At 47.4% G+C, this 25,191-nt stretch overlaps 2 protein-coding genes across 4 annotated transcripts in view; one reads left to right on the top strand and one right to left on the bottom strand.

Moving 5' to 3' along the window:
- Window positions 1-9,201, top strand: part of SARNP (SAP domain containing ribonucleoprotein) — a 49,682-nt gene extending 40,481 nt beyond the window's left edge. For both annotated transcript variants that reach the window (XM_027542156.1, XM_027542157.1), the window contains 2 exons: window positions 4,711-4,800; window positions 8,906-9,201. In XM_027542156.1, the coding sequence (XP_027397957.1) occupies window positions 4,711-4,800; window positions 8,906-8,947 (132 nt within the window). In that variant the 3' untranslated portion in view covers window positions 8,948-9,201. The remainder of the gene's footprint in view (window positions 1-4,710; window positions 4,801-8,905) is intronic.
- Window positions 424-23,252, bottom strand: GDF11 (growth differentiation factor 11). Of its 2 annotated transcripts, XR_003511140.1 has the most exons (4): window positions 22,796-23,252; window positions 17,270-17,667; window positions 14,283-16,734; window positions 424-1,051 (listed from the first exon to the last, which is right to left on the bottom strand). XR_003511140.1 is itself a non-coding variant. In XM_027542148.1 (3 exons), exons 1-3 carry the CDS (start codon window positions 23,235-23,237, stop codon window positions 16,354-16,356), a joined length of 1,221 nt encoding a protein of 406 aa, XP_027397949.1. In that variant the 5' UTR covers window positions 23,238-23,252; the 3' UTR covers window positions 13,343-16,353. The 2 variants fall into 2 exon arrangements, 1 of the variants encoding a protein (XP_027397949.1); XM_027542148.1 differs by lacking the exon at window positions 424-1,051 and having other exon boundaries at window positions 13,343-16,734.
- Between the last annotated feature and the right edge of the window lie 1,939 nt (window positions 23,253-25,191).

Genomic DNA, 25,191 nt, shown 5'->3' with positions numbered 1-25,191 from the left:
CTGATTCTTAACAACTTTTTTTCCCCCTAATTTTTATTTATTTATTGTCTGCACTGGGTCTTTGTTGCCCTGTGCCAGCTTTCTCTAGTTGTGGTAAGCAGAGGCTACTTTTGTTGCCGTGTGTGGGTTTCTCTTGCTGTGGAGCACAGGCTCTAGGTGTACCAGCTATAGTAGCTGCAGCACACGAGCTCAGTAGCTGCAGCACGCAGGGCCTAGAGCTTGGGCTCAGTAGTTGTGGCGCATGAGCTTTGTTGCCCTGTGGCATGTGGGATCTTCTTGGACCAGGGCTGGAACGGGACTCTTAACCACTGGACCACCTTTTAATAGCTTCTGGTGACTTCACTTGTAGTGTGGAAGAAGGACGTTAGCTTCAGAATTCTGCTGATGGTCTCGAACTTTGTTTCAAGGACCAGAAAGAAGCAGTTGAAATAATGCCTAACATTTATTGACTATCTATATGATAGATAGTTCCTATGTACTAAGCATTGTCACAGATATAATTTGTACCTTGGGGTGATCTGGGATGTCTCAGTCTTTCATATCCATTGTACAAGGATTGTCCAAGGATTTGCCAGATATGAAAGAGAAACAGGAAGAAAAATGAATTTTTAAAAGTTGAAGATGTCTTCTAAAGAGTTCAATTTGAAACTGTCTTATTCCATGATGGAAAATGCAGTGATAGTGATTCATGAAAACATTTGGCTTTATTGAATATATATCATACTTTGAGCCTTTTGCTTCTTACATGGGCTGTCTCCTCTTTCACACAGTTCTTTTGTTTTTATCTCTAAGCTTTTGAAAAGAAAAAAAAAGGCATTTATTGGGAAATGTGAGTCAGGATCATGTATGCTAAAGTTATTGACGTCAGCCTTCTTCTTTAAGTCTTGAATGAGAAAATGCGGAAGTGATGTGGATCAATCAGTCCAATGCCTGTGTTTAGTCAGTGAGGACACGTTTGTCTTCTGACTTCGGATGCAAGTTGTGTTTTGAGGAGTTTTCACTTGATAGCAAATAAGGGTGCTTCAGATTCCAGTACTATTCAAGAGCGTGCCTGGAAAGAAAAAGAATTTGTTAGTTGTTGAGGGTTTGTGGGGGGGATGTAGGGGAGGGATGAAGAAGGGAAAGATTTCCAAATGCATATGACACTGAGCTGCCTGCAGATGCACCCCATTTATGCACTTGAACATGGCCTAGGGGAGCATTGGCCTGATGAATGCAGAGAGAGATGCGTTTTGATCGAGGTAATTTCCCTCAGATGGGTCTCACCATCCCACGAATCAAAACCTGTCAGCAAGGAGCTGAAGATGGAGTGAAGTTTATTGTACATTTGTTGCCATGTGACACCGTCACGCTAGAAGGGTCAAGTGAGAGAGATCATTAGAACTGTGTTGATTTCCTGGGCCTGTTGTGTACTTTCCCTGCAGGGCAAGGAGGAAAGAGGCTTTAGGAAGGGAGCTGAGGGGCACTGGGTAGGGAGGGAAGAGCAGGCATGCACAAATAAATAAAACCCTCACTGGTCTCTTCGGATGAAGGGTGTACAGACTGTTCATAGGGGATGGGAGGTGGGGGCATCTGTATTGTTTCCCCCGCCCCCTCCCCTTAAAGCCCCTGGTAGATTTGGAGCAGATGCTCTGCCTGGATCTCCAGGAGAGGCACCAAAGGATTAAAAAAGGGATCCCAAGGGGAAATCCTCTCATAACTAGCCTTAGTGGCTAGAGAAATATATCCGCTCAACCTCACCCACCCTTCTTTTTTCTTCCCTCATTCTTTCCTCACCTTTGAGCTCAAAAAGAAACACAGGAAATTTAATTTAAAAGTCAAACTCCCATTTTGGTATATACCAAAGTAGAGAACCAGAGGATAAAATGTCCCACACATTCCAACTGGACATAGGCTTTGTGAAGAGAATGGCCCTATGGTTTGTGCTGAGAGAATAGCTAGGTTTCAGCAGTAATATCTCCCTCTGTGATCTGAACTTGCTGAAATATCCCTGTGAATTGTGAAAGTTGCTCAGTCATGTGTGACTCTCTCCGACCCCATGGACTATACAGTCCATGGAATTCTCCAGGCAGGAATACTGGAGTGGGTAGCTGTTCCCTTCTCTGGAGGTTTTTCCCAATCCAGGGATTAAACCCAGGTCTCCCACATTGCAGCTGACCCACCAGGGAAGCCTGAAGTATACCTAGCACTGCATTGATTGGAAAAAAGCCTGTGGTGGAAAAAAGCCCATGGTGGTAGTTCAACAAGATATGGTCTAGTCCTGCCTATCCCCAAAAACGCTATGTTCAGTTCAGTCGCTCAGTCGTGTCCGACTCTTTGCGATGCTGTGAATTGCAGCACGCCAGGCCTCCCTGTCCATCACCAACTCCCGGAGTTCACCCAAACTCATGTCCATCAAGCCGGTGATGCCATCCAGCCATCTCATCCTCTGTCATCCCCTTCTCCTCCTGCCCCCAATCACTCCCAGCATCAGAGTCTTTTCCAATGAGTCAACTCTTTGCATGAGGTGGCCAGAGTATTGGAGTTTCAGCTTTAGCATCAGTCCTTCCAAAGAATACCCAGGACTGATCTCGTTTAGAATGGACTGGTTTATTTCCCCTAAAGCTGCTTCCTGCTTAGCCTGGAGGCTTAATAAAATGGTTTGCTCATCTACAATGTTCTATAGAGATTCTCATTTTGAAATTTCCATTTACATCTCTTATTCACTTTTAGTGGTGGTAGACAAAATTAAGAAAAACTTCCTAGTGGCTTTGGTAAAGAAAAATATAGTGAGGCCTGGAATTGGAACAGACTGTTCCATTGGAACCCCTAATTCTTTTCATGCAGTTCAACATATGGAATAGCCAATTAGCCGAAATTAGAAACAAGTTCCTTTGAGAAAATGTTAGGTATGAGACTACTAATTGGAGTCCTTTCCCTAGATTCCTGGTTATAAAGTAGAGGCATATGGTTGGTAGAAAGGGGATGTGATCCTAGCATTGAGCTAAGGGTCCTCGTGATCCTTCTTCCCTTGGAAATTAAGCACTACTTCCATTCTGCTACTGTTTTTCCAAAGAAATGCTTACTTGAGATACCTGAGGTTTTGGTAAAGTTAAGAAGTAGGTTCTCGAGTAAAATGGCTTGGGTTCCGTTTATGGCTCTGCTGCTTAACTGTTTGTGAGGCTTGGGCAAGTTAAATCCCTCCAAACCTCAGAGTTCTTACCTATAAAATGACCTACTATGTATGTCATAGTACCTGTTATCTTTAAGGTTGTTAAAACAGTTAAATGAGATATTGCATGTAAAGAACTTCATATAGTACCTGGCACATAGTAAGCACCCAAACCCAAATAATAGTGGCTATAATATAATAATGATTATTTTAGTTTATGATTATTAAAGACAAGAATACTTCTTTTTTCCTTTGAACCTGGCCCAGTGTTTTACAGTAGTTTAGATTACGTTAATTATATGCCCACTGTGGATTTGCTGATGGTTATAATGAAAAAGGCAGACAAATTATGTAGGCAGTATTCTGTTCTACTAATACACTGTGATTAAGTGATGATAACTCATGTGTAGGATTCTTCAGTTCTTCAATAGCTACCAACTTTTCTTAGCTTCTTTCTTCCTTGCTAGAAGGCAGATGCAGCACAAGGGAGAAAAAGAACGTTTCTCAAGCTGAAAGAACCAAAGTAAGACTGAGAAAGTACTCCTGACTACTGTGTTCAGAGAACTGGGCTAGTTAGATTGAACACAGAAATATAGCTACCTTGCTTTTGACTAGGAGCAGGTTCCTTAGCAGAACAAAGACAACTCCATTGTTGGGGTTGAGAGTAAAGGTATTTTTAAAGTTCTTGTGTGTTTGTAGCTCTCTTGGTTGCTTTTCCTTTTGACTCTGGTTTTTGGGACACCCAGAGACACACACTGCCTACATACTGCAGGAATATGAACTTTTTTGGGCCTTTTTTGTTTTGTTTTGTTTAATCCAGCTCTGAAGCACCACACATAAGCTCAAAGGTTGTTTCAACACCTTTAACCTTACTTTCTTTGGTTACCTTTTGTAAATAAAGTCAAAGAAAGTGTCCTGGCCCATGATGAGGATGTTATGTGTCTATGTAGTAGAGGGTCTCCTGGGATATCTGAGAGGATAGGATCTTTGTCTAGATATGTTAAGTTCTAGAATATGCTTTTAGGGGTGAAGAAATACCCAGGAAGGCCACCTACTTTTAGATGTTTCTAATCTTAGGACTGGGCTTTTGATTACTGGTGACAGGCTATGAGAAGAAGGTGGAACAGGAGAAAATAACTGTTAAAGTTGGATAAAGTGGCAGGGTTTAGGTCCTGATGGGAATATAATATATATGAGATTCTGACATTGAACAGTGCTGGATGTGAATAGTAGCTTCAAAATGCTATAGGAGAATTGTTGTTATAGTCGCTAAGTCGTGTCTGACTCTCTTGTGACCCCCTGGACTGTTGCCCGCCTGACTCCTCTGTCTATGGGATTTCCCAGGCAAGAATACTGGAGTGGGTTGCCATTTTTAGTCATTCTAGGGACAATATGCTCTATGCTAGCTTGTTCAGTTTCCTGTTTTTTTTCTGTTTGTGTGATCCTTAGTTCTTAACACAAGGTTGGCCAGCATATAATCAATAAACTATAATTTCACTGGTATTTGTCTTGTGAATGGAGGCTAGCTTGTTTCAACCCTTTTCTTTGTCCCTGAACAGTCGGAGGATGACGAAAAGCTGAAAAAGAGGAAGGAGCGATTTGGGATTGTCACAAGTTCAGCTGGAACAGGAACCACAGAGGATACAGAGGTAAAATATACCTGGAATGCTTCACAGGGCCTTTGAATGGAAAAACGAAGACAAACAGAATGGAGAAATGTTTTATTTCCCTGCTACTTCTTAGGTGCCTAAATGACAAGATTTTTGGTCCTTTGCTTGATATCTGTTTTCTGGATAAAGTGACCCTACTGAATTTCAGCAGTATACTTTAGTAATCCACTGTTAGAGCCAGTTAACCTAGTAGGAAAGAGCACAAGATTTTGAATCAGGTAAACTTGGTTAAGTGACTCTGCCACTTGGTATTACAAAATATTACTTATAAGTTATAGTAACTATTTGAATCTCAGGTTCATCATCTGGAAGGGGGAGATAATAAAACCTACCTCGAAGCAGTATTTTAATCATGAAGTGATTCTGCATAAAATGTTTGACAGTGTTTGTCATATTATTAATTATTTAGTAAGTAGCAATATCTCTAATTATCTCCAAGCAGATTTCTTTCATCATTTAATGCCACCATATTCAACCCAGACACAAATATCATTGTGCCTAACTTGCCTCTGAAATAGGACTGCTAAGACGCTTCAGTCGTGTCCCATAGACAGCAGCCCACCAGGCTCTGCTGTCCCTGGGATTCTCCAGGCAAGAACACTGGAGTGGGTTGCCATTTCCTTCTCCAATCTGAAATAGAACAGTTGGGGTCAAATGGGACTTTTTTTTTTTTTTTTAATTTGTTATTGGCTGCATTGCACCACATGTGGGATCTTAGTTCCTTCACCAGGGGTTGAACCCACACCCCCTGCATTGGAAGCACAGTCTGTAAACACTGGACCATTGGGGAAGTCGAATGAGACTTCTTCTTATTATTATTTTCTTTACATATGGTTTCTGAAAATGAAAGAACAGCTTTTGTTTGTCAGGACGTATGCATCCATTTCGGAGAAGGCAGTGGCACCCCACTCCAGTACTTCTGCCTGGAAAATCCCATGGACGGAAGAGCCTGGTAGGCTGCAGTCCATGGGGTCGCTGAGGGTCGGACACGACTGAGCGACTTCACTTTCACTTTTCACTTTGATGCATTGGAGAAGGAAATGGCAACCCACTCCAGTGTTCTTGCCTGGAGAATCCCAGGGACGGGGGAGCCTGGTGGGCTGCTGTCTATGGGGTCACACAGAGTCGGACACGACTGAAGTGACTTAGCAGTAGCAGTAGCATGCATCCATATACCAGCATTCTTTGGAGTAACATTCATTGAGACTGAGCATTGGCAGACTGCTCAGGGCATTGACAGACAATAATGATTTGCTGGTTTGAGAGTATCTATAATAGAAACCAAGTGTCAGCATAGGTGTACATGAACAGTTAAAATAATGATAGAAACTTCTTAGCTGGTGAGGAATTTGAAATGTTGCTTCTTCCATTTAATCCAAATTTATTTCTTTCCATCTGTCTCTAGAGATGACCTCTTTAAATCTGTTACCTTACACACTCAAAATCATATGGTCCCTATGAATAAATATCAGGGTCAGTTTTGTAATAAACTGAAAATTTCAGAATCAGATCAGTTTACATTCTTCATTAAGAAAAAACTAAGAATTTGCATTCTTTGTGCTGCTAATTCAAAATAAAGCATTACCTGTTGTAAGTAAATGTCCACCTGCTTGCTGACTTGCCAGGATGAGCTAGAAATAAACTTAGACTTGTTTTAATTCTGGTTAAAATTACGCCCTCTTTGGGACTTTTCTTGTGGTCCAGTGGTTAAGAATCTGCCTGCCAGTTCAGGGGACATGGGTTTGATCCCTGATCTGGGAAGATCCCAACTTGCCACAGAGCAACTAAGCTGGTGCGCCTCAACAACTGAAGCCCATGTGCCTAGAGCCCATGATCCACTACAAGAGAAGCCTCTGCAGAGAAAAGCCCATGCACTGCAACTAGAGAGTAGCCCCTACTCACTACAACTAAAGAAATACCATGCATGTGGCAGCAGACTTGGTACTGCCTTAAATAAATTAATTAAAAAAAAATTACTCCCTCTTTGCCAAGAAAACTATTGTTAATTCAGGCATGCCCACTGAGTTGGTACATTTGACCTCCAATATAAGGCAGATGAGGATTTCATTGAGAAGAAAAGAATAATGGCTTTTATTGGGAGAGTTAGTGTTTGTAAGGGAGTAGTAACGTTTGAGGCTGATGGAGTTTATATGAACCAGATGACTTTAATTTGATTCCAAAGAATTGTATCAGTAATCCAGGTGCAGTGGGCTGGGCTTGTATGCACTCAGCTTTTTTTTTTTTTTGGCCATGTACCATACAGTACTTTGGCCACCTCATGCGAAGAGTTGACTCATTGGAAAAGACTCTGATGCTGGGAGGGATTGGGGGCAGGAGGAGAAGGGGACGACAGAGGATGAGATGGCTGGATGGCATCACTGACTTGATGGACGTGAGTCTCAGTGAACTCCGGGAGTTGGTGATGGACAGGGAGGCCTGGCGTGCTGCGATTCATGGGGTCGCAAAGAGTCGGACACGACTGAGCGACTGATCTGATCTGATCTGATCTGACCATACAGGATGTTGAATCTTAGTTCCCTGACTAGGGATTGAACCTATGCCCACTGCATTGGAAGCGTGGAACCTTAACTACTGGACCACGAGCGAAGGCCCACTTTTCTTCCCCATAGAAAGCAGAAAAATCATGTATTCCAAAAGATGGCAGAAATAAGAAATTCATCCTGACAAAAGTATAATATATTAAATACACTGGTATAATTCTGGTGGGACAGATTTTCCCTCTGAACATGTTCTCCTACTGACTGCCCCACCGGAGTCTGTCATACAACAGTTTTTAACCACTGCTTATTCTTATGTTGTGAGCAGACAGGAGCCATCTTCAAATCCACAGATTCCAAGGAGAGAGTAACGTTATTTATCAGAAGAACAGCACTTTCAATCTTGGAAGAGGGCATAAACATTTTATAGAAGCAGTACAGTTTAGATTAAATAGGCACATCATTCATCAAAGTGTAAAAAAGATGACAGGAAAAAAATACCACATTGTAAAATAAGATATTCAGATGTTGTGTGAACGTTTAAGGCAGCTGATGGCCAAAGTGGGTGTGTTAAGGAAGGTAGCTTGGATATGGAGGTGATTTTACATCTAGAGGAGTTCTCTTCCTGACCTCAGTGACTGAGCACTGGCAAACAAACAGGTCTTCTTCCTCGAGGCCAGTGATACTTGAGGTACCAGATGGTTTCATTTTTCAACTATGGTCTAAAGAAAGGGTTGAGTTGAGCCAGAATTGGAATCAGCCAAAAGAGGTAGCAGCATACTGAACAGATCACCAACATAGTGATGGTAACTCCTCAGTTGGGACCTTTAGGGATGAACCAGAATACCAGGAAGCCAACAAAGCCCCAGAAAACGTTCATCACGATCAGCTTTTCTTTTTAATCTAAATTAAACCTCTGAATGGAATTTTGGGAAAGATTCTTTGCTGGGGACAGTGGTTAGAGTGAGAACTTGTACTATTTCGTGAGTCACTTACAGAAGAAAAATATCTTTCTCTTCCTCTATCCATTTTGTGCCCTCTCTCCAACAACTGACTCCTTTAAAGAAGATCCATGTTGGGGCGGCCCCCACCCACATTTATTCTGTTATCATTGAAGATTTATCTATGGATTTGGAGGCCTAAGAAATAGTTCCTGATCAGGCCTAATTGCCCAGAAGGGCATCCGCTTCACATTCTCCATGATACAGTATTGGTCAGCCTTTTGTGCTTTGAAATTTTCCATTTCCCCACTTACTGGAAGACTTTCCCCAGCCTTTTGAAGGATCCATTGTTTCCAGGCTAACTTGCTGTACAGCTGAGTGGCCCTCTCTCCTTTTGGAATCTTGGCTTTTATAGCACTCTTCTTTTCTTCCTCCTCCCCCCCACCCAACCCCCACCACCTTCCACCAAACTGCCCTTAGTGGATAAGAGAGATTTAGACATTAAATCTCTGGCTGCCAGCTTAAGCGTGGCCTTCCCTCCTTCTTGGACCTTGTGGTAGTCCATGTGAGTTTGGATTAAAGCAGCCAGGAACCTGAGCCACTGTTGTCTTGCAATCTAATTTTTTTCTTCTTGCTTCTTTATAGGCAAAGAAGAGGAAAAGAGCAGAGCGCTTTGGAATTGCCTGATGAAAAGCTTTTGATGCTTTCTGTTCTCCAGTGGTTTCCACCTCTTTGACTCTTCCTGGTCACATATATACCTAAATGCACAGTTATGTGCTTAGGTCCTGCCTTGCAATGAGGGAGCATGTACCCTGGGTACATCTGTGAACTCCAGCAGCAGTTTGACTTATTGCAGTTCCAACTTTAAGGGTTTTGTTGTTGTGTTGTTGTTTTTTAATTATTATTTTGCTTGTTAATAAAAAAAATAGAAAAAAGAACAATGTGTTTTCTCAGGTGCTTCTTTGAGTTCTTAGAGCCAGATTAGACCAGATAAGGAGATACTCACCAAATATTATAGAGAATTAGCAATAATGCCTTTATCCTTTAGAAAAGAGAACAAGGAAAAGGATTGAGTATGTGCCTTTAAGCCTATTTATTTCCTTCTCTCATACTCACAGGCATCCTTTTACTTCTTTATTCTCCATGAAGAGGCCAAGTTTCACCATGAATTTTTGCTTCAACAGGTTGAAATGACCCATTAGAATAAAATACAATACTGTAGGTTTTAGGAGGTGCAAAGTATATAAACACTAGGGCTAGAGATTGGTAGTCTATTACAGAATGGAGTGTAGAGTGCTTATTCTGGAGTCTGGAAAGACCCTAATTTCAAGAGTGACTTAACTGGTTGCATTTGAAGCCAATATGTGGAATCCTGTTGGTCATGCAGTTCAGGAAAGCAGTTTGGCTGGGTACCCCTCAGAACTAGAAGAAAGTGTGTAGGGATTCAGAGTATAACAGGATGTCAGAGGTGTTAAAGATTATTGCCTAGATTGTTGGGAATGTAAGCTGTAGACTAGAGCCTTCTATTTTCTGATCAAGCTACACTAGTTTGTTTTCTGTTGCAGAAACATGCTTTTGCAGTTTTGGTGGCAGTTTTTCTTGGATATTACTAAAATCCATTTTCCTTGCCAAGCCTCCTACTTAGGATTTGGCTCTCCCTAAGCAGGGCTGCTTATCTGCATTTGAATTTCATGTAGATCTGAGACCTGATACCTAATCTTTTTGGACATGTTGGTATAGGGTTTCTCCTCTTAATCTTTAGTACTATACATCTATATAAGGTTGGGCTTTGTTTGGGTTTTGGTAGTAAAACTTAAGAACCTGGCACCTTACCTGAAGACTCTGGTTTCATGACCAGATCTCATGTTGCTGTGGTGTAATTAATTCATTGTTCCCGTTTCTACTAACACCTCTGGTTTTTTCTATAACACCTTTGGTTTTATAATTAATAGAAGAATAATGTTTGATCATCTTCCTAACAAGAACCTCTTTTCACAAAGTCTCTTTAGTTCCTGGAGGACGGGGACCTAAGTTTAGATGCTTTAGGAAAAACGGTGTCTTGGGGAGCAGATGCAAAGACTGCGCATTTGTTGTGAATTTTGCCCCATTCTAAGACTTTGGAGAAATGTGCAAAAGGGAAGGTTGATTAAACTTCCTCCTCTTCTCTCTTGGGCTCTACTGTCTGCTTCCCTTTTCTTTAGGCCCTGATCCTAAAGCTAGCTTTTCCTCTTTCACTCTGAAAATGGAACCAGAGAGAGAATTAGTTCAGTTTTGTATCTTTACAGAGATTATAGATTCAGTAAGGGTTTTCTACCCAAAATAAGAGATAAAAGAATAGAGCAGACACTCATAAAGAAGAGTGGAGCACTAAGTCCTTCAGAAGTTTTCTTCACTTTGTTTCCTTATCCTCTGTAATGTTCCAGAAGGGTATTCAGACTCCGCACCCCCATCCTCTGTCCCCTGGATTCTCTTCCTGAAGCCTAATCATTCTTCTCCATACTTAACTCACTTTCCCCATATTTTTGACACAGCTGTGTGTGAAAGTCGCTCAGTCATGTCTGACTTTTTGCAACTCCATGGACTATACAGTCCATGGAATTTTCCAGGCGAAAATACTGGAGTCGGTAGCCATTCCCTTTTCCAGGGAATCTTCCCAACCCAGGGATAAAACTCAGGTTTCCAGGATTGCAGGTGGGTTCTTTACCAGCTGAGCTACCAGGGAAGCCCAGAATTGCTCATCAGGTTTGTGTGGGTTTTTTACTAGCCTTTTTCATCCTATTCCAGCAGCTGTTCTTATGTTGGTCAGAAGTCTCTCACTTCCAAGCCTGATCACCAAATCCTCCTCTTCCTGTCTCGCTATAATCATTCCATATATACTTTCTGAGCATGACTAGTTCAGGATCCCTACAATTTTTACTAATTCTGTCCTAAAACAGTAAGTCCTTTGAGAAGCAGAACAGGCATCCAACCTTGCAGTTCTTTATCTGGGATCCAAGTACCCTTCCTTCCTATCCTCCAGTCTCTTGAGTGTAGCTAATCCAGGATCCAGATGTAGTTGGCTAACTCCAGGCTGCTTTTCCCTGTTTTGAAGCTGTGACATTCTCTGCATACCTGGAAGCTCTTAATGAGGGAGTCTATAAAAGATGCGGAGAGAGCCAGCTTCCTCCGCTGTAAATCTGCACCTTTTTATGGTTCTCTAGGATCATTCTGTTTTTCTCCACCATCACTATAAACCGCCCTTCCCCCCACCCCAAATCCTGGGAATTTACTTCTGAAGATACAAGGCTAGAAGCTTGTGTGGGGGCGAGGGCTATAAGGAAGGAAGATGCAAATAACAGCACTTCTTGGTGTTGGGTCTTGTTGCCATGTCAGATCAGGTGGAAGGAAAGACCTAATATAAATAAGAATATGAATGTATTCTATAATAAATGTTTTTCCCTGTTCTCTTTCATGAGGACCCCCTGACAGTGTTACTCATCTCTGATTATTGGACTCCACCAAAATCTAATGTCCCCCTCTCTTGCAACATATCAACACACTTTTCTTGTATTTCCTTCCAAAGGGACTGAAAAATACCAAGTTTTGCGATTTTGGACTTCCATTGAGCCTAAAGTACTTCTAGCTTTCTCTTTATTTCTTTTCCTTTCTCAGTTATCCCTGCCTTTAATTTTTCTATCTCTCATATCACTATTAATAGAATGAAATATTGTATAGCAACTACTTCAGTATAATTCCTTGTTCTGCCACACTGGCTCAACTCTCCAAGACCCTGGGCAAATTATTTAATCATTCTTAACTCTTCGATTCTGTGCCAATAGCAATCTTATTGTGAAGGTTTCTGTGAGAACTGTCATATTTATGTAAGGAGCACAGTTTGCTTATCATATATTGTAGAGTAATCATTCAGTAATGATTAGCTCTTAATTTTACTTGGTGATTTATAGTAGAAGTACTTTCTTTTTCCTGAATAAGTTACAGCTAGGAGTAGGGGGCTGAGTGTACTAGTTTGAGAGTGCATGTGTGTGCATACCACATACGCAAATGCTTTGGGGGATTCTGAGAGTGAGAATAGATAGGAGTTGTCCCAGTTGTTCCCTTACACCAAGCTCACTGACAAGAAAGCTGGCTTTGTGGCTGGCGCATTGACTTCCTGGCTTCTGCCCCACCATACACCAGAAGCTGTAAATGCCCCTATCTGCTGGTTTTTAGCTTGGGGCCCCTGATGTGGGCAGAGACAAAGTATAGGGTAGCTACTCATCCATTAGGTTGCAGATGTTTGAGGGTAAACATCATCTTGTAACTTTTTGGTGTTCTCAGTTGGGCAGGGTGGGGGATCTGTTTTTACCTGGGGCAAAGAGGGTAGGTATGGATAAAGCAGCTCCTGGTGGGGAGAACACAGTGTAGCACTTCAGTCCTCCCTGAGCTTGGAAGTTGGTCCGAGGTGGGGTCAGTCTGCTGATAGAACTGACAGGGTAGGGAAAGAACAGGGGCACACTGAACCCATATTGTGCCCCATTCTGGGTCAGACTGATGTCACAGGAACTTTCCTACTTGCAGTTACAGGCAGGATTCTTTTGCTACCCCCCCCCACCCCCACCAATTTGTATGCCCTGGGAAGTGTGCTCCAGGGACATGGGAGACATTTTTATAGTAGAATGAAAGTATTTAAGATGCTTAACCAGTCTTGGAACACCAGAAGTTCAAAGTTGGGTTGGTTTTGTGGATTTTGTTGAAATTGTGTTGAGGAAACCTAGGGTCAGGGAACTTCAGGAAAATAGGATAGATATTATCTGAATCATATCTCAAGAGGACTTAGATCTTCTGCTCTGTGGAGGCTGGGAGAGGGTTTTGTAATCTTTGGGACTGTTTAGGATCAAGCCTCCAGTGAAGAGTTGGTCTAGGTTCCCTTTCTTTCCCATCCTCTGCCCAACCTTCCTTGGCTGCAAGCCCCAGCACTCATCCCAAAGACCCCCATCTTCTTACTCCTTAAGCACAAAGTTTCATTCTCCCTCAGATCCTCTGCTTCCTGGTCTCTGAGGTGTAAACATGGCGCTTGATTAGGGAGAAGAGCTTAACGCTGAATTCTAAATTCTTTGACTGCTTTTATTTTTCTTTTTTCAGGTTCAAGTGCTGGATTGTGTCATGTGACCATCCCAAAACTCAGAGCACCCTATGGCCATCTTTGCCCTCTGTCACATAACTTGAAAACTGCCTGATGGCCTTTTTGCAATGGTTCCCTTCAGGAAGCCTTGATCTCAGTGAAGAGGTCCTTTCCCGGCATTCCAGTGCCCCTGTCAGCCCCATACTCCTCAGACACCCTTAACAAACAAAGGCAATCACACACACGGTGTAACAAATACACAAAGTAAATAATAATTACACTAATTATGATCAGAGGGGCACTGGCCAGGTCCACACACGTCATAAGGTGAGAGGGGGTACTAGTTCCCACTAGTTTGCTGGGCTATGCCCCCAAGCCTCTTTACCCCATGCCTCTTTGGGGGTGAGGAAGACCAGGGGAATGAGACTTCAACTCATAGATTTATGTTCATAAGAGAATGACCTTCCCCCAAAGGTCTTTATTTGGTGGCATTAAAGGGGCATATTCTAAGTGTCTCCAAGTCTACTGCCCCAGCTGTCTAGAATTTGTAGAGGGAAGTCACCTGATGCCTATTGCCCAATCCCCACCCTGTGCCAAGATCAAGAGACATGGGCATTTGACCTTGGAGGAGGCATCTTCTGTTCTTCACTTCTCTGTTTCTTTTTTCCCACCAAGGAAATGTGAATGGTGTTGGTGGTCAGGTGCATCTTGTTCTCCAAGATTGGAGCAGAAGGAGTGATGAAGAACAGGGCCAGAGAGGAGAGAGGGGGGGATCATACTGCTGCTGCACAGGAGGAGGCAAGTTGAAATGAGCCCTTGCCCATTCCTGCACCAAAATACCTCATCTGACTTTTTCACTATGGGAATGGGAATAAGATGCCAAAATTCACCACCATCACCTTTCCAAAGGTGGTTACATACCTTTGCCCCTTCCACCAGCTGGGCCAGGCAGGAAAGTCATGCTCTCGGGAAGAACAAGCCTTCCAGGTCAGCTTTCCAGCTCAGGTTTTACTTGTGTTCCGTATTGTTTGCGTCAGACCCATGACTGATGCTCTACTCAGAGTTCGTTTTGCTGAAGGTTCTTTCCCCCTCCACTCCTGACATCCTGTAGTCTCCTGCCTGGAGCCAAGAGGTCTGGAGGTGAGGTATGGATAGGGTATGGATCAGAAGGTTCTCAGCTCCTTGGTGTCAGGCACTGTCCAGCTGGGAGGCAGAGGGGAACTTGTACTCTGAAGCCTGTGACTCCTCTAAGCCTCACATCTCTTCACCACTACTCTGGTGCCCTGGTTATCTGTCCCACAGCGAGAGGTATTTTATGTCCATAAAGTGCCCGTGGTAAGTGCTCAGAATTCATCTCTTGGCTGTGGCGGGTGCTGCTATTTTCTCGTTCCATCGAGGGGAAGAAACTGAGGCACAGTGAGTCCAGAGGAGGATGGGTCAGGATTGTGAAAGGAATGAATGGGCCCAGCTAGTGACCTGGAGTGGCAACCAGTCCCTGCCTGCTTTCCAGCTTTCCAAAGCAGGAAGTCTCCATCCTTCCCAACCTCTGCTCTAACTGGCCTTGTCAGATGCTTTTCCCCACTGTATCATCCCCTCCCTGCTGCCAGGTACTGCTAGATTCCAAAAATAAAAGATAAAAATAATTATAGACACTCTGCTCCCTTGTTCTACCCCCTTCCACCCTGAGCTTTGGGATTGGGGGACTGAAAGGTCCCCCTTCCAGAATCCCTTCCACCTCTGTCTGCTGGCTCTATTCCCTAGCCCAGAGCAGTGATTTGGATTCAAATGCCCTGTATCCTTCAGCCTCCCTACTCCTTTCTTGACCCCTCCTGACCCTTCGCAGACCTGGGGACTCTGGGCTGTCTCTACTCTTCTTTTTATGGACCTGAAGATAGAGGCAGGGAGCAGAGGCATTCCGCAGGCTCTTTGGTCTCTCTCTTGGCTGGGGGGAATTTGGGCATAAGCAGGCCACACCTCTGCCTAAGGAAGTCAGTACGGAGAGGGTAGACCTGAGGGTTAGTTCTGTGGCTCATACAGATCCTGGATGTTGAGCCCCTCCCTCCCACCCTCCCCCAACCCCCCCAGCTCCTAAACCCTAACCTCTTACCATTTCTGTGACTGCTGGAATTCAGTTCAACCCGTTTGGCTCAGGAAGTTTAAGTAGGGTGATTTTGGGGTTGGAAACTTCCATGTCAGCCCTCTTGCCCTCTACTCCCATTCTCAACCCTGGAAGCTTTAAACAAGTGCTTAAGTAGGTGAGTATTGAGGGAGAACAGGGTTTGGGGAATAAGGTACAAATGGGGCACAGTGGGCAGGGGCCCATCTATTTAAGTAAAGCCAAATACCAAAAAATGAAATACCAAAAAATGAAAAGTCATAATAAATAAATAAATAAAATTCCCAGATCCTCACTTTTGCCCCTGCCCTCACTTCCCTTCCCCCAGCCACTGCTGGAAGGAGAAAGAGAAGAAGCTAAGAATGGATTTTGATTTCCTCTCTTACTGAGAATGGTAGTCAGGGGACCTCCCCAGCCATACCAAGCCCCTCACCTTGCCAGTGGAAGAAAGGAGGCTTGGCGTGGGGCTTTCTCTTAGTACTCCATTTCTGTCTCTTTCTCGTGGTTATCTCTGCCTAGTCTCTGTCTCTCCTGCATCTCTATCCCTTTGCCTTCTCACTGCTGCTTTTTGTTCCTCTGTCTCTATCCCTCTGCTCTACCTCTGTCTCTAGTCTCTCTGTCTTCTTGCCAAACCTTCTCACCTCAGACATTCCCCACCTGACCATGCCCCTCCTCTCCCCCCTTTCCCCCAAACCCCTCATCCCTCAATCCCCTACCTGCCTCCCTCGGTTGTATTGCACACCGTGTGGGCAGGGAACAAGGTGTGATGTTACATCTGAAGAGGTGGAGGGAGCTCTAGGGCCTGGGGAGCAGGGGGTCAGGGCTGGGGGAGTCTAGGGGCAGGGTCTGTTGGGGAGGCATCCGCTGTCCCCCACCTTAGGAGCAGCCACAGCGATCCACCACCATGCCAGGGATCTTGCCGTAGATAATCTGCTGCTTGTCATTGAAGTAGAGCATGTTGATTGGGGACATCTTGGTGGGTGTGCAGCAGGGCCCCGCAGAGCCTCTTGGGTTAGCCTGTTGCACCAAGTGGGTGTGCGGATACTTTTGCATAAACATGTACTCGCACTGGCCGGAGCAGTAGTTGGCCTTGTAGCGTTTAGGAGCGATGATCCAGTCCCAGCCAAAAGCCTCAAAGTCCACAGTGAGCGGGTAGCGGCAACAGCGGGACTCACTTGAATGTTCATCGCAGTCCAGGCCCAGGTTCCGCCGGGACCGTTTTGTGTTCTCTAGGACTCGAAGCTCCATAAAAGGATGCTGGGGGTGAGGGAGAGGAGAAAGAGATGTAATAGAGCCTCGAGGAGCTCCTACTCCCTGTTTCTTCTCACCTGCCCCTCAGTAGGGGCAGGAGAACAGAGACCAAGTGATTTCTGAGCTTCTCCAGTGCTCCCCTCCCCAACCCCTGTTTTCTACCCACTTTTCTTGCCAGCTAGCCATGTCTCCCTAAACTCACCTTCCCTAATTCTCTCTCTCTTGGCAACCTGACCCTCATCAGCCCCTTGGCCCAAGGTCTCAACAACAGCCCATCTTTGTTGTCCCGTGAATCTATTAACTCACACCTTCACCCCAAATACAGTTTTCAACTGTTGGCCTGCCTTGGATCTCTGAAAACTGGTATCACCCTATTACCACCATCACCACCACCACCTAACCCCTCTAGAGTCAGCTCCAGGCCTAGAAAAATCATGCTGGTCCCTAACCCCCTTTACATTCCTGCTTTACCACTTCCAACACCCCACCTCCTCAGGGCCAGGTTATTCATATCTGCCAGTATCTCAGGCTCCCTGCTCACCAGCCCTTCAGCTCCCGGCCCCAGGGACGTGACAGCCAGGTCTGTGCCACTAGGATCGAAGGCGTTGATCTCGATGCCCCAGTTGCTCTGTGGCTGGCGGAACCAGCTGTGTAGTACTTGCTTGAAGTCAATGCTTTGCCAGTGGCCGGAACGTGAGTGCAGGTCAATTTTGAGTGAGCGGATACGGATGTGACGCCGGCCTCCGCCCCCTCCCCCTGCAGTCCCTTCCCCAGTTAGTGGTTTCAGTCGTAAGATCTGCAAGTAGACTGTGGCTGGGCGGGGCACAGGCCGGAGATACACCCACAGCTGGGCCTTCAGTACCTTTGTGAACATCACCTTGGGGCTGAAGTGGAAATGGCAGCAAAGAGGGCTGCCATCTGTCTGCACCGCAGGGTCGGCTGATAAGAGAGAAGGGGGGCACAGTATCAGCAAAGAGTGTTTGTGGAGGAGGTTAGCAGCCCTGGTGGCATTGACTGCTCAGACTCCTCGGTCTGTGTTTTCCAGTTCTTTACCCTTCTCCCCTGCCTGTCTTCTTCATTGTTGTATCACTGGTACCTAGAACAGCACCCCCTGCTCTCCTTGTAAGATAATGGTTCTGTCAGGCCTTACTAATCTGCGCCCCTTCCTTAAATGTTTGTCTTAATGCATAGGTTCCTTTCTACCAGGTAAGCTGCAAAAGTAGTTATTGGGGAATTCTTCATCTGCAGTCTTCCCTTCCTCCAACTTTTACAGCATACAGGGCTCCAACTTTTTCTGAACCTTTGATGCTCCCCATAAAAGCCAAACTTCATACCACACCTGCTGTCCTCAGGTCACCTTGCCCCATTTCTGCTCTATTTTGTCTGGTGGCCAGGTATAGCCTGGCACAGGCCCCCCCAAAACAGACAACCTCAGGGAATGGATAACCCAGGGTCCAGATAGGGAGCAAGGACTAAATTTATTCCATGAAGTAAACCAGAATTCAAATCTAGGCTTCTTGCATCATTCCCACTAGAAATAATACACCCAGGAGAATGGAACTACTTAAGCACTCCCAATGTATCTGGGCTTCCCAGGTGGTGCTCCACCTGCCAATGCAGGAGACACAAGAGACCAGGGTTTGATTGCTGGGCTGGGAAGATACCCTGAGGAAGGAAGTAGCAACCCACTCCAGTATTCTTGTCTGGGAAATCCGTGGACAGAGGAGCCTGGCAAGCCTGTTCACAGGGTTGCAGAGTTAGGCATGCGCGTGCACACATGCTCAACTGCTCAATCCCTTGACCCTGAGAAAAGTTCCCTCAGCTGCTTCCTCCTCCTCACCATTAATGCCTCCACTTTCAAGAAAGGGAAGAACTACCTCTGTGGGTTTTTTCTCCTACTTTCCCAAAGCATCAGAAATAAAGTTCAACAAATCAGATCAACTGTAATGTCTTCTCTCCTCTGAGCTTCCTTTGGTTTTTCAGTCCAGTGCCAATAAGTCTGTAAAAAGTCATTAACATCCCAGCTTTACATTTTGGCCAATTTCCCTTTGTTTTGGACCATAATCTGACCATTCTTGAGTTTAAAGGATGATTCTTAATATCTGCTTCTGTGTCCATTTCAGTTCCTCTCAGTTCCCTTTTCTAATCTCAGTTGAGAACGCCCTAAATCATGTTTCTATTGGTTATGAATATCTATTATCACTCTTAATAGCCTGAGGAAGAACTAGGAATGAACTTCCAGAGCCATAAAAGGATGATCAGAAGTCCAAGCCCATATGTATCACGCCCAGGTCTACATAATCCTGGAGAATTTATCATTTGTTGCTTCATAATCATTCCCCCATTCCCCACCCTAGGAGATACTAGGAGGATACTCCAAGTGAAATGGGGAGGGAAGTGCTCACTGATCTTCAGATGTTCAGGAACCAAGACACAAAGTTCCTTTGCAGCTTTCTTTCCCTAAGTTCTTCTCCAGGCTTCCAGAGCACCAGTGGTCCAGTTATCCTCCTGCTGGATTTTCAGTGATGGGGCTGGAGTTTCAGTGATGGGGCGATGGGGTAGAGTTTGGGGAGTGGAGTTTCAGGGATGAGGAAGAGTCCCTGGGGCAGGGTAGCTGCTGGTGACATGGACAGTGACAAGCAACAATCCAAATAGCATACTATGCCTAATTTCAGTATAGAGATGGTTTTATTTTCCTGCCTGCCTTCACCATTAAGGACTAATCTCCATGAGGGCAGACACTGTGTTGATACTGCTTCTGTACTGCTCACCACTGTAGCTTCATTGCCTCCCACAGTACCAGGCCATGCTCAGTAACTACATGCTGAATGAACTCCCTAAGCTCCCCATCTTAAATTACATAGGCAAGTGCTCGAAAGTTCTTCCTGGCATAAACCCTGTTCTTTGGCTAAAATTGAAGTGGGTTTAATCACTGCCTGACTCATTAACCAATATGTGACCTTATTCACCAAGCTTCTCATTGTTACAGATAATAATCCTTGCTTCATAGGAGTGCTGAGCATTAAATAAAGAATGTGAAAATAGTAGTAGTTTCTCAGTTGGTTTATTGTTAGTTTTGTAAACTCTAAACATGTATCCCCACCTAAACATGACCCGAGGCTTAGTGATGGGGGACTAGGTTCCAGGGCCCCATCCTTCTAAGGCTTTTGGTTCCTTCAGGCAGAGTCCCCCATCCTCACCCCTGGGAATCATCATACACTTCTCCCCCAGCGGATATGAGGACAGTTGGTACCACAAGGGGACAGGATGGAGACATTCGGAGAAAGAAAAGGGAAAGGAGAAGAAACAGGAGAGACTGGAGAGGGTGAGAGATAAGAATAGAGAAGAGACTTAGAGATGAAGACACATCTAGAAGAGATAGAAGTGGAGGAGAGAAGCAGAGGGGAAGATCATGGTAGGGGGAGAAATATGGGAGCTGGAGAACACTGGGAGAGGAGGAGGGACACTAAAGGAGTTGAATGGGGGTTAGGAAGCTGAAAGGAGGTGGGCAGCCAAGACTAGTGGGGCAAGGAGAAAGGATAGACGAATACAGGGGGAGGAACAAAGAAACAGGTAGAGTCACAGAGGGGACCAGGGGCTTGAGAGCGTCCCCAGTGCACACACAGCCCAGCTCCCAAGGGGAGGGGGAGGAGCCACATCTGTGTCGGATTGATCGGGTTGGTGGCAGGCAGCAGGTCAGGTTTAGTAGGCGGCTCTGGTCTGGAGAGAGGTCACTGCACTATTTTCAGCAAAAGCCCAACCCCCTCCCTGCTCACCACCTCCTCCTCTTCCCACACCCCCCACTCCCAAACACCAAACACACTTTCCTTACCCTGGCTGGAAAGCCTAGGGGCAGGAGGTTGGACAGAGAGGGCAGGGGCCTCTGGGTGTAGGGAGGAGAGAGAGAAACTGAGGGGCTGGGCTTGGCTCTCTGAAGGGCAAGGGGGCTGGGTTCCCAGGATGGAGGCTGGGGTGGGAGAGCCTGAGAGGGTGGAGGGAACTAGGGCAGGCAGTGCAGCCTAGGAGAGGTGGGGGCTGGGGTCCAGGGTAGAGGGCTGGGGGAGGGGAGGGAGGGGGAGGGGAGCCGAGGCCATCTCTGCTGACAAACACCTCCCCCGATTAGCAGAGCACAAGTCTCTTATTAAAGCGGGTCCCTGGGGATTAGACTATAAAAGTCTCTTTTTCCTTTTCCCCTCTCTCCCTCCCCGCCCCTGGGCTCCCCCTCCCTCTCTTAAGAGCTCAGCTTGTCTCTTAAAGGGGACGTACAATACCTGGCTGGAGACCCAGTTCCCTAGTTATCCAAGCCCTGGGGTGGCTGGAGGGTAGAAGCTGAGGTGGAACCCCACCTGCTGGTGTCCTTCCCCCTTCTGCCCACCCCCTGAGTCTAACCTGCATTTCCCAAACTCTGTGTGCAGCATCTGTTCACTTCCTGCATCCCAGCGACCAGAGCGATCTCTGGGCTCTGGCCTATTGGTTAAGAGATGCTAGGGATAGAATGAGCAAGGGGAAGTCCACAGCTCCATCTCTCACACTCGAAATCCTCACACACCCGCACCGCATAGACCAAAGTATCTCTTTCCTCCATACCCTTCATCTTCTTCCAGCAAACTCTTCTTCAGAATTCCTCGACCACTCTTGTTTCTAACTTGATTTCTAACCCCCATCTCTGCTCTCAGTCAGTCTGACCATCGCTTGTATAAAAGCAGAACCTTAAGAACAGAAGGGAGACTGAGGAACTCAAGACCAGATCCTAGACCTTCCCACCCCCCACCCCAGGATAGTTTCCTAGTCCTTTGAGTGTGCTTTTCTTTACAGCCCTGACCAAGTACTGTGGAGTTAGGGTCACAGAAAAACTGGTGGCAGTGTCGGGCACTCAGCCTCCCAGAGGCACACCTGGGTTCCTGTGCCTCTCCCTTGGGGGTGGGCCGCTAGGACTCCCCTCAGCCCTCAGCTTTTTATGACCCATTTGCCAATAAACCAGTCTCCCCCTCTTCTGTTCAGAGCCATAAAACCAGTTGGTGGGGAGGGGGGCGACTTTGCCAAACCACAAGGGAATGAGGGGATCTGGTTCCCTGGAGTTGCTGGGGGTGGGGTGGGTGGGGGGAACACCTCAGTGCGGGGAGGGAGAAAGGGCATCATTTGACCTTAGGGAGAGCTGGGGGGTTGCAGGGGGTGGGGGTGGGGGGGCAATGTTGGCCTGGATTTTCCAGGCCATAAAATTTCAAAGCAGCTCAAGTCTATTAACATGTTCATCTTACGTTTGGCCAGGGACTAGGATGCCTGGGTTCCCCCTCCCTCCTACCAATTTTTTTTCCTCCCTCAGTCTTCCTCTCGCTCCTCAAGCCTCTGGTTGCGGCTAGGGGCGGGTGAATATGAGATACATCATTAAGGTCTGAGTTGCCCTTAGCCCGAGCGCCATGGAGTTGAGTTTTCTGAGCTCTGTTAGTACCAAGAAGGCACCGCTTTCCCGGCCCCTCGGGAGAGCCCGTGTCAGAAGGGCTCCTGGTGGAATGAGTGCCGGCTGGGTGCCTGCTGAGCCCTGGCTGAGATACAGGGCTAGGGATCTCGTTCCTGGGAGGCGGAAAGGAGCCTTAGGTTTTCGGCAGCCCGAGGGGCGCGTTGCAAAGCCTAAGGTGTACGGGGTGGTGAGTCGGTGCCAGGTCCATTGAGAGGCGGAGAGCACGGCAGCCTGGCTGGGACTGCGCGAGTCCCGGAGGCTCCCGATTCTGTTCTCCAGCCTCTCCACCAGGACCCTTCAGGATGAGTTGCTGCCCCTTCCCCTCCGCTGCAGAATCCCCATAACACGGGTGGGAAGCGGTATCTCGCAACCGTTTCCGTTTGCCCCCTCACCTCCGGGAGCGGGGCGGGCACACAATTCCGCAGCCCATCTCCACAGCTCGGAAAACTTGTGGAGCAGCCCCCGCCCCCCAATCCATCAAGTTTTCGCAGAAAAGGCTTTCCGGCCGGAGCAACCGGGAGCGCCCCGCTTCGGAGCCGGAGGCGCTCACTTTCTCGGAGCCGGAGCGGGAGCCAGCACCCCACCGCTCCTACCCCGCCGCCCACTTACTCTCCTGGGCCATGCTAATGACAGTCTCGGTGGTGGCGTGGTACTCGTCCTCCTCCAGGAAGTCCTCGGGCTGCAGCGCGTCGCCCTGGAAGTCGTGCAGGTCCAGGATCTGCTGCAGCGGCGGCGCCTTGGGCAGCAGCTGCTTCACCACCTCGCGGCTGATGTTGGGCGCCTCCTTGAGCCGCAGTTTGCTCAAGATCTGCGACTTGATGCTCTCCAGGCGCAGCTCGCGGCTGTGCTGCCGCCACACGCACACGGGGCAACCGTCGGGCTCGGGCGCCACGGACGGGGCCGGCCGGCTTGAGCGCTCCCCCCCGGCCCCCGCCGCCGCCGCCGCCGCCGCCGCCGCCGCCGCCGCGGGGCCCTCGGCCGCCTCCCCCCGGGGCCGCAGCTCCAGGGCGAGGAGCAGGAAGCCCAGCAGCAGCGGGGCCGCGAGCACCATGCTGGAGGGGAGGGGAGGGAGGACTGGGGGGCGGGGACGCCGGAGTCCCGCGGGGAGGGGGCGGGGGGAGGGGGAGGAGGGGGTCCGGGCGGCGCGGGGATTGGGGGCTGCCCGGCCGAGGGGGGGCCGGGGGGGCCGGGGGCGGCGGGCGCGCGGGCGGGGCGGGCGGGCGGCCGGGGCGGGCGGCTGGGGGGGCCCGAGCCCGGGCCAGGCCCTTTATAGCCCCGGCCCCCGTGTCGTCAGCGGCCGCGATTGGCTGCGGAGCCAACAAAAGAGGCAGCGCTGTCATCCGAGGCGAGAGAGGGAGCCGGAGAGAGCCGAGGAAAAGAGAGGGAGGGAGCGAGGACTCAGAGAGAGGCAGAGACAGAGATCCTGGGGTGAGGGAGAGGAAGGGAGAGAAAGTCAGAGTCAGAGAGACCAAGGGGATCCTGAGAGATAATGGGAGAAGTAGACACCGACCAGGGGCACAGAGATAGAGAGAGCAGGAGGAAGAGATGAGAGAGACAAAGGCAGGGGTAAGAGGGTCGGGGGAGGAGGGAAGACACTGGGAGGAGAGACTAAACTAGAAAGACAGAGAAGGAAAGTGACAGGCATAACCAGTGGAGGACTTAGAGTGAGGGGAGCCAGAGAAGATGGGGGAGAGAGCCACCAGGGAGGAGAGGGGGTATGGCTAGACCGGGGCAGATCCATGCACAGACATGGGAGCAGGACCAGAAGCCCGGGAATGAAAGAGGGAATGAAATCTGGAGGAGGAATGCGGCCGGGGCAGAGACTTCCAGGAGATACCAAGGGAGCCCCACAGAGGAGGCAGACACAGAGGATCAGAGTAAAGCAGAGATGGGGAGACAGCCCAGCAATAAGAGTCAGCTTTGGTGGGAGCACTGAGAGTTCAGGGGGAGGAGGTGGAGAATTTGAGCCCAGAGGAGCCCCAGCTATAAGAAGGACCCCAGGACCAGAAGGGGGCCTGGAGAGAAGCTTCAAGCTGGTCTCCTCAAGGGGATCAAGAGATGGGAGAACTGGACATGGAGGTTAGCAAGGGAGGCTAGGAGGGAAAGAGACTAGGGCCAACCTGAGAAGGTGGAGAGGTGGTGGGAAGTCCTGAGACCAGAGGAAGACTTGGAGCCAGGAAGAATGTGAATGTGAAATTGAGGCTTCATTCAGGGATAAAGCAGTCAGTAGGCTGGAAAAGGCAGGGACTGGGGACCACTGGGGGAGGAATGAGAGGAAGCAGGGCCAGAGACCACTGTGCTTGCAGAGCAATCTGGATTCCCAGGTGTAGTTTTGAATCTGGCAGGGCTCAAAGTCTGAGAAGGGGCTTGTAGTTGTAGGGGCGAGGATGAGAGAGAGATCTGGCTTCAGAGACCTCAGTTGGAGAAAGTGAAGTCCCCAGGGGAGAAACCCAGATGTAGGACCAGCCCTAGTCTTCAGGTGTAACCCTGGGTACAGCCAGAGGGCAGAATAGAAGAGCACCAAGCTACTACAGGGCTCCTGAAATGCTTAAGTTTTTCTGGTTTTGTATACCTCTTCCCAGACCCTCAGTTTCTCCAGGATGATTTATTGAGTCTAAAGCCCTAGAGGTCAGGTCCTCCTCACTAGGGAGGATGCCCACATCCTTCTCTTTGCCTTGCTTTTCTCTTAACTAAATGAATTGTTTCTCTGTGTGCTTTCCCATTTGTTGTTGTGCTATGTCTCCAATAATAAACTTTGTACCAAAAATAAATAAATAAATAATGAAGCCCTAGAGGTCAATAGACAACCAATAGACTGAAAATATTTGAGGGGATCAGATTAGCTCTGGTTTCCTGGCACACATGATGTTTATTTAATAAGTGGATGAACATTATTGGACTTCTCAGGCAGAACAGAGGGACATTGGCTTCCTCTTTGGACTAGATGGAGCCCTGGGTGTAAGGACAGAGTTGGGCTTGGGAACTGGAGTGGAATGAGGCAGGGG

This window comes from Bos indicus x Bos taurus, chromosome 5 (genome assembly GCF_003369695.1).
Source record: "Bos indicus x Bos taurus breed Angus x Brahman F1 hybrid chromosome 5, Bos_hybrid_MaternalHap_v2.0, whole genome shotgun sequence".
NCBI lineage: Eukaryota > Metazoa > Chordata > Mammalia > Artiodactyla > Bovidae > Bos > Bos indicus x Bos taurus.
This window is presented reverse-complemented; position numbering and strand designations above follow the sequence as displayed.